General features: G+C 52.6%; 1 protein-coding gene across 1 annotated transcript; it reads right to left on the reverse strand.

The window, feature by feature from the left end:
* Nucleotides 1-520: 520 nt before the first annotated feature.
* On the reverse strand, nt 521-8,548 carry PCK2 (phosphoenolpyruvate carboxykinase 2, mitochondrial). Its single transcript, XM_090270240.1, has 10 exons — nt 8,406-8,548; nt 6,120-6,365; nt 5,440-5,624; nt 5,150-5,353; nt 4,631-4,818; nt 4,153-4,315; nt 3,670-3,888; nt 1,804-1,941; nt 1,422-1,517; nt 521-1,184 (listed from the first exon to the last, which is right to left on the reverse strand). Exons 1-10 carry the CDS (start codon nt 8,432-8,434, stop codon nt 730-732), a joined length of 1,923 nt encoding a protein of 640 aa, XP_090126366.1. The 5' UTR covers nt 8,435-8,548; the 3' UTR covers nt 521-729.
* Nucleotides 8,549-8,852: the final 304 nt, after the last annotated feature.

Below are 8,852 nucleotides of genomic sequence, written 5' to 3' on the forward strand. Positions count from 1 at the left end.
CTACTGTGACCTTGGGTAACTACTTTACTTTTCTGTGCTTTTGTTTCCTCATCTATAAAATGGTACCTGCCTCAAAAGTTTGTTTTGTAACATGTTTAGAACAGTGCCTGGCACACAGATAGTGCTATAGAAGTATTAGCTGTCCTAATACTGAATAAGTTTTCATGAATACTTTGTGAGTCCCAAGTTCAGGTCAGGCAGGAGGAAGAACAGTTTTGAGAACTGACAATGGAACCACTTCACTGGAGAATGGGGTTATAGAGGCTTCTGCTAGTCTAAGTGGAAGATCAGGAATTTTACGCCTGGAGGCTGTACTAAGCAGTTCCCAGAGGCCCCCGCTTTTTAAGACCTCAGGACACAGAGTAGATGGTGCCTTCTTCCAGCAATTAATTTCTACTTAGGTGGCCCAAAGATAGAGCTACCTGTGGGACACCAGCTACTTGGAGGGGCTGGAAGAAGATTGTGAAATTGGTGTTAGAGGGAAGCCTGTGAAGATAAATGGGAAATGAAAACACAAATGTTATGTAAAATAAATGAGCATCTCTTATTACTGGATAGCATGTGGGATAGCACATGGGGAAAGGCCTGTGGCCTGATCTTAAGGCACCCAGAAGATGTTTGTTATATCAAATTGCTCATATTTTCTGCAACTGTGGTGGCTCTTCTGTTCCTAGGTAGCAGTGGAGGGTAGGGGAATGCTGCGCTTTGTGGCTAGACTGGCACCCCAGGTTACATTCTGCGCACACGTCCCTCCAGGGCCTCCAGCTCAGTCAGCACATCCCTGGGCAGATCCTGGTTGACCTGCTCTGTAAGGTAGCTCCTAATGTCACGAACCTCCTGTTCCCAGAAGTCCTTAGGAATTGAGAACAGCTGGGTGGTATCTATGGCTCCCAGACCACTGAGATCCAAGGCACCTTCCTTTGGCACTAGCCCAATGGGCGTCTCATGGGCACTGTCCTCCCCATCTAGCCGCCGGCAGATCCAGTCTAGCACTCGAGCATTCTCTCCAAAGCCTGGCCACAGGAAGCGGCCCGCCTTGTCACGTCGGAACCAGTTGACATGGAAGATGCGGGGCAGCCGGGCCCCCTTGCGCCCCTCCATGCTCAGCCAGTGTTCTAGGTAGCGCCCAAAGTTGTAGCCAAAAAAGGGCCGCATGGCAAATGGGTCATGCATGATGACTTTCCCTGGGGAGGGGAGGGTATGTATTAGGAAAAGAGAAGGGTGCTTGACATTCATTCCATTCATTCAGCTCCAGGAAGTTGTAAAATGTTCCTGGTTCTGGAATATCCTTGGGGCAGGGTGAAAAGGGATGGGGCAGGGGTTGGGCAGGAGGCAGGTCTGGCTCAGGCAGGGAGAGAAGAGGCAAACAACGGGGCACACGGGAGAGGAGCAATGGAAGAGGAACAACGGAAGGTGCGCACCTTTGTGTTCAGCCGCAGCAGTGGACTCAGAGCGCATGGCACTGCCCACAAATACTCCGTGGCGCCAGTTGAAGGCCTCATATACCAGGGGCACTCCTAGAACACCAGTGAATGGGGTCACAGGTAGTCCTTTTTATTGGACTCATTCATCCCTTATGGTGATTCTGACTCCTAATCTCTCTCTCCTAGAACCTCAGCTGTCCCATTTTCACACCTCATGCCTCCCTCCAGTCTTGCATACTCCAGGGGAGAACTCTGGAGACAGAGCTACAGTTGGCAGTCCAGGCTAAGGCTCCTGGAGCTTTAAGTACAAAAGGAGGATGGGCCCTGATATAGACCCAGATTCTTTATCAAGAAGGCATGCATCCCACACAAAGTTTACCTTTGGGTCTTCGGCCTCCAAAGATGATGGCATCAATGGGGACACCCTCAGGGGCCTCCCACGCTGGGTCCATGATGGGGCACTGGCGAGCCGGGGCACAGAAGCGAGAGTTGGGATGTGCACAGGGCTCCTTGTCACCTGGCAAAGGAAATACAAATACTATCACTTCCAAGGGCACATCCACCCCTAACACACATGTGCATGCACTCTTGCACAATTTCTTTCTGCCTCATCAGCTCCCTGCAATCTCATGTGGTAGGGAGTAGGGAGCCAGGACATCTCCCCTAAAAGATCAGGTTATTTATCCATAATGGTACTGACAGCTGAGCTATGTGAGAAAAAGAGTAGGAAAGGAATTGGGGTTAAGCAGGGCACTAATGTTTATGCCAAACTGTAGCCATGTGGCATTAATCAGTGCTCAAAGAAATGAGGTTAGATGTTGGCATAATTTTCCCCACAGAAATGATTTCTTTATTTATGGGATATTATTTAAATAAACACTCAAACCTAAAGCAAAAACTTAGTCTCTCTGGTGAGTATTTTAGACAATTGGCTTTTCATCAGCAAATGCGAGAAGACAAAATCTCCTGAGCTATGAAAGTACAAATAGGATTGATTTTAAAACTAACGGGATTTTGGGGATTTCCCTGGGTACCCCATTTGGACATGGTGCCTTCTCTGCTGGAGGTTGCTGGTCATACCTAGGGCAAAGGGATTCAAAGAGCCAGCATTCCCTGCCCTCATCCCAAAGCCCAGCTCCTGCCTCCACTCTCAGATAAGAGCCATCCTTTACGCTTCTCGCTTGCACTTTCCTCAGCCCCCAACTCACAACCCTAGCACAAGGTGTTATTCTGGGAACTGAAGCTGGGCGCAACATATCCTAGTTATACCCCTGAATTCAGACATGATGAAAGGGTTGGGGAATTAACCTGTAGTGAAATATGAAATTTTCTTGGATTTCTCAGTTGGGCAGGAAGGCTGAGGAGGGCTTAATGATGGTGTTAGAGAAAATAAAGGGTGATTAGATGAGGAGGGTGGCTGCTAGGTCAGCTTGGGAAACTTGAATATAAGCTTCAGTGACCACAGCGCACGCGCACACACACACACACACCACCCACCCCCACTCTTCTTTGCTCCCATCTCTCCCTAGGTCTCTGGGCTCTCTGACTGTTAAAGGCCACTGGAAGCTGAGGTCAGAGTGCAGGGTTGGGGGAGGGGGCAGGACTGCAGGCAAGAGGAGTACAGACAGGGTTGAGAACCTAATTTCCAGGAGAGCCTACAGAACTGCTTTGATTCAGTTTGGAAGAAGTATTAGAATGTATGTGTTGGAGGGACAGGGGGAGGGCAACAATACTGAACTTCAGACAGTAGTCATTATACAGAGGGATGGTGGGAACCAAGTGGCAGGAGGAGGGGCAGGCTTCCTCCTTTTCTAATAGGTCAGACTTTATGGATTATGCTTTGAGTCCTATTTCTTCTGTAATAATTTTCAAAACAGTTCTTCCCTTTCCTTTTTATTAAATACCCAACTTATATTTATTGTGGATTTCCTATGTGTTCGGTATTATGCTAAATCCTTTGTATGCATTTACTCCTTCAACAACCTTATGAGATAGGTGCTACCCCCATTCAACTGATGGGGAAACTTAGGCTCAGGGGGTTAAGCAATTTAGCCAAGTCACAAAGTCAGTACTTGGCAGTGTTGGGATATGAACTGAGACCTTTCCTGGGTTTGGGAACTGCAAACATCCATAACTTCCTGTGCCTCCCAGAGGTCCTGGAAGATGGCTGTGGGTTGTGAAGGCTTTTACATCGTCAAGGTGGTGAGCCCTGGGGGATGTGTCATGACTCCCCTACCACACATACCAGGTTTCCAGGCCTTGCCAAGCCAGGAGGTGACAGTGACGCCAGGTGGAAGAGGCTGGTCAATGCCCTCCCAGTACACGCCACCATCGCTGGTCTCAGCCACATTGGTGAAAAGAGTATTACTCTGGATAGTGGCCATGGCATTGGGATTGGTGGTGGCAGAGGTACCAGGGGCCACCCCAAAGAAGCCATTCTCAGGGTTGATGGCCCGGAGTCGACCTGTTAGGAGAAGTGAAAAAAGAAGGACCAACGAGGAAAAGTTGAGAGGTGGGCCAGGGAAGGTCCTGCTCTGCCCCTCTCTGTCATGAGCTGAACCCTAGATCTTATGGGGAAAGGCTTTGTATCTCTGCCAGGATTTCTGGGGCAAGGTCGACTGCTCAGGAAAAGCTTCTTACTGACAAAGCTCACCGTGAGCAGTGGAGGGGAGACCACTGTGCCCTGGTAAGAGCCAGGACTAAAGAGTATGACCCCAGGGCCACTCACCATCACTGTCAAACCTCATCCAGGCGATGTCATCCCCCACACACTCCACTTTCCAACCTGGTAGTGCTGGCCTCATCATGGCCAAGTTTGTCTTGCCACAGGCACTGGGGAAGGCAGCTGCCACATAGTGTTTCTTCCCCGCAGGGTTGGTGATACCCAGGATCTGAACATTGGGGAGAGAGGGAACAAGGAGGAGGTCACCAAAGGTCAGGGCATGGTCTGCATGGGAAGGACAGCTATGGGTTAACAGGGAGGACAGATGTTTATTCACTTAGCAGGTGCACCACTTTGCCACTGGGACTGGGGTGACAGCAAGGGGAAGCCCCCCAACATTCAGCAGCCTGGGGTCAAAGCTTCAGGCAGAGTCCCTGCCCACCAGCTTGGCACCTGGCAGTCAGGAAGCAAGGCTGAGGCAGACTGGCCGGGCCCCACCACTGCTTTGCGCCCCACGGCTGCCCAGTCCTCACCAGGCCCTCACCAGCATGTGCTCCGCTAGCCAGCCCTCATCCCTGGCCAGCCGAGAGGCGATGCGAAGGGCAAAACACTTCTTGCCCAGCAAGGAGTTGCCACCATAGCCGCTGCCGAAGGAGACGATTTCCCGCTGGTCGGGCACATGGCCAATCAGGGTTTTCTCTGGGTTGCATGGCCACTGGCTCACCGGCTTCCCTGGGGACAATGGGGTCATGGGGCTGCTGGCTGGGGCATCAGGAACTGGGGTGTCAGGCAAGAGGAGTCAGCGGTTGGCAGGAGAGACATTTGGGAGCAGGAGCAGTACCAATGGGAGAGTGAAGCCTTCCACCTCATAGTATCCATCAGCTCTCATGCTCCTATTCTTAGACATGGATAATTGACTTTCTCAATGTTATGCAAATGACTCTGCAAACCCCCAGCCCAGACTACTGGCCTGGAGCTGGGGAATTAGGATGAGTCAGATTTGGGATTCTCTCTGAGTGAAAGCAGGGCTCTGTGTCCTCCCATGGACTGAGCAGGAACTCACCTTGTCCAGTCAGGGGCTGGCCCACGGAATGCAGACACTTCACAAAGTCACCATCTCCCAGGGCCTGAAGCACAGGTGTCCCCAGCCGGGTCATAATACGCATGCTTGCCACCACATAGGCTGAATCAGTGAGCTGCACTCCGATGCGGGACAGAGGAGAGCCCACGGGACCCATGCTAAATGGAAGCACATACATGGTTCGGCCTGTGGAGGAAAATGTCACCTGGATGAAGGGTTCCAACCTGTTCATACCATCAGTGTCCCTGCCTCTGTGTCCCTGCCCTGGTTACCCTCCATGCAGCCTGGAAACCTGTCATCCACAGCTTGCTGGAACTCAGCTGGAGACATCCAGTTGCCCAGCTGCCCACGGGCCCCACCAGCCGGGAGGGGCACTGTGTCTCGTTGAGAAGGAGTTACAATCACCGTCTTGCTCTCTACTCGTGCAACATCCTTGGGGTCTGTGCGGGCCAGCCAGCTGGGGGAGAGGGGATTATTAGGAAGATGTTGGCCAGAAGGTCTCCCTCATCCTCCGACCCACTCTTTCAAGTGCAACTTTGATTCTAGCTCTTCTGTTTTTTTCCCATCCATTCACACCTCAGTCACTTCCTCCAGATTTTGTCCCATTTAAGGGGTCACATGAAGGTGCGCTGATGTTACTGTGGGCCAGGCCCAGGCCCATATTTAACTGTGTAGTTCCCTTGACCCCCAGCCCTCTAAAGGCCTCTTCTCCTGGCAAAAACTCCCTGAATTTGTGAGAAAAAAAAAAGGTTTTATTTGTATTTGCTTCTTCACCTAAGATAAAAATGCAGACCCCTCCCAGCAATTCCTGACTCTGTTTCCTCTAAAGCTCCCATTCTTGATCACTCCATTGAGATGGTCTAGTTAAATCTGATTTTGTCTTGGTAAAGACAAAGTGGCCTCAGTCCAAGCAGCCACCCCCATCTGGGGGGTCACTGGGCTCAGGGCTTACCAGTTATTGTACTTGGGGAGCTTTCGGATGAGTCCCTGCTGCTCCAGCAGGGTCAGTGTGGCAGTGTTCTCAGCCTCGGTGCCATCACAGATGTGGATGCCTTCTGGTTGGCACAGGCGTGCACTGCGCTCTACAAAGTCTCGAACCCCAGCAGGCAGCTGGCCCAGGTCTCCCCTGAGTACTCGCAGGGTCTGGATGCTGCGCCTTGATGGCCAGCCACAGGGGCTCAGCCCATGCCAGCTTAGTCTGAGGGAGAAAAAACAGAGAGGTAATGAGCCAGATGTTCTCACGGAAGATGGGCAAGTCAAGTGGACAGGAAGCTAGGGCTGCTAGGGAATGTACCAAAGCAGGTCTGGAGTAGGTGTGTGGTATGGGTTCAGGCCATGTGTATCTTGTGGCCTTTATGAGGCTTAGTGAGGGTGTTTCCTGGTCAGCAAGGGGCAGGTATTGCCATCTGATTGTAAAGGCTGTGTAGAAGTGTATGTACATGTAAGCATGCTAATGTTATTGCAGGCTTAGTTCATGCCTATGTTCAGCTAGGTCTGGTCAATGTTTAGAAATGAACAGGTGCCCTATGTCCCAAGTGTCAATAAACCACCTAGGTGACAGCTTCGTGTGTCTGGTGTTTGAAGCTCTCATCCCTATTCTTTTCATTCTCAAGTCTAGTTTTTATAAGTTATTTTTTTCTTCTGGTGTGTATGGTGTGAGACTGTGGAAACCTCATGCAAAGAACCTGCTCTTTGAGATAGTACAATCCTAGGTTTCTAGATTAGGACCCTTGCACAGAGAGTTGGTGATTGGATGTTAGGGTTTCAGGCATCAGATCTGCTGCAGCCCACCTGGTCCAAAAGTATTGCAAAAATGTTGCCATTGGGTAGGTAGTTTTGAACCGTGTGAAAGGCTGACTATTGGAGAATGTAACCAGCTGGGGTTCATGCCCTGATTCCCAGGAGGCAGGGTCCCTGTTGTTTGTCCCTTCACACCCCTAGGAGAGGGAGAAGCAAGGTTTGCTCTGATTGACCTGGACCCAGAGTGGAGTGAGCCAGAGAGACCAAAAGCCAGGAGAGGGAAATTGCCCACCTCCTATGCCAGGGAGGCATAGGGAAATGTGCCTCACACACCCAGGACCACAGGATCCTATTCCTCCTCTGACTCTCTTTCCTAGAGGACACATGCCTAGAGAGCTTTGGGTGTTGGTGGTAGGGTGCAAGAGCAGACTGCAGGAAGCTTAAATTCAGGTTGTAAGCCTGGGGAAGAGAGAAAGCTGAGACCATGGATAAGGGAGCTGGAGCCTGGCTGGAGGGGGAACTGGGGTGTCTTCAAATGGGCTGAGTGAGATGAAAACCCAGTGTGGTCCCAGGGGCAGAGGAGGAAGGCACCTGGAACCTGGGTTTTCTCTGAGCATTAATTTTAAAGGTACACAGTCTTGGGGAGAGCCTCTTTTCATGGGAAGCCTGGCTCAGGAAATCTCTGGTGAAACTCCACTATTCCCCTCCTGTCCCTTAAGCCGGACCTCCTTTTCCTCAGCTCCAGAGGACCACCCACAAGGGCTGGCCAATTGGAACCAGCTGTGGGAACAATATGGTGTCAGGTCAAAGAAGGGAGGCTACAGAGGTAAGACAGGAAGCTGTGAAAAGGGGGAGAAGGTAGACAAACAGGGCCTAGGGGCTCTCGTCTTAGACAGGGTACAAAGCCAGACATACAATAATTAAAGGCAACTTGGCTCCCTCCTCTGCCTTGCTTCCCTTCTTCCCCTGGCTCCAGGTCCCTCTGGCTGCGCCAGGCTTCCTGCCAGGTGGCAGTCGTGGGGGTGGGGGGTGGGGAATGGATGTTTACATTCTACCTTCTTTAGGGAGCTCTGAGCTCAATCCCCAGGGCTCATGCACCCTTGACCCCAGGGCCCTATTGCTCCTCATTGCAACCTGTGACACAAGAGTTACCTTTGTAGAGGAAAGGGGAGAGACTCGGATGCGGGCTCGGCGGGGGGCGAGCGAGGAGGTGGAAGGAAGTTCTGAGAGTGGCAGATAGAGACCGCGCGGTCAGAGACCAGCAGAGCAGGGAAGGGTAGGAGGGGACGGAAATGGAGAGACCACAAGCGGCCACCCCTGATCTCTAGCGAGACGCACGGCCGGAGAGGCTCGGGACCGAGAAACGCTCTCCCCCCTGCACGCCGCCCCATCGGATGGGAAGCCAGGCTGAAGTCGACGAGCAGGAGGGCGCGACTGGCAGCGCCGAGGGTGCGAGCTCCGCGGATGGTGTGGGTCGGCCTCAGGCGGGGTCACTCACCGCAGGCTGGGGCGGTACAGAGCGGCCATGGCACCTGGACGGGAGCTGCAGGGTGGCCACGGGAACGGAGCGGAGCAGGGGAGAGATGGAAGGCGGTTAAAGGGAGAGCGGCGAAGCTTGAGGGACCTAAGATTGGGCGGGAGGCGCTTAAAAAGGAGGCGGGCGGGCAGGCGCAGGGGCGGGACCAGAGCGACCCTCTTTCCCTCCCGCCAGCCAGCCAGCTCTCCGAGTCCCGGGGCTCCAAGTCCCCGGCCCGCCCAGCCGCCGTCCCACCCCTGTAACCTAGCTCCCAAACTCATCTCTCCCACTAAGGGACTGGGTCCTCTCCTCGAGGCCCCGCCCCTCCCCTTCCCGCCCACTGCACATGATGTAACTTTGAGGACTCTTGCCCCGAGTAGCCAGTGACTGGAGACTTCGGGTGGCAAACAAGCTGGGAACGACGAGCGA

Source organism: Furipterus horrens, unplaced genomic scaffold (genome assembly GCF_987537825.1).
Source record: "Furipterus horrens unplaced genomic scaffold, mFurHor1.1.pri manual_scaffold_3, whole genome shotgun sequence".
NCBI lineage: Eukaryota > Metazoa > Chordata > Mammalia > Chiroptera > Furipteridae > Furipterus > Furipterus horrens.

Bases quoted from the DNA above. Each gene is read 5' to 3' on its own strand.
- PCK2 (XM_090270240.1), bottom strand. From the start codon at position 8,434: ATGGCCGCTCTGTACCGCCCCAGCCTGCG. The intron at 3,889-4,152 runs GTGAGTGGCCCT...TTCTCCTAACAG, and splicing joins GATGAGGTTTGACAGTGATG to GTCGACTCCGGGCCATCAAC. The intron at 1,942-3,669 runs GTATGTGTGGTA...TTCCTTTGCCAG, and splicing joins TGGCAAGGCCTGGAAACCTG to GTGACAAGGAGCCCTGTGCA.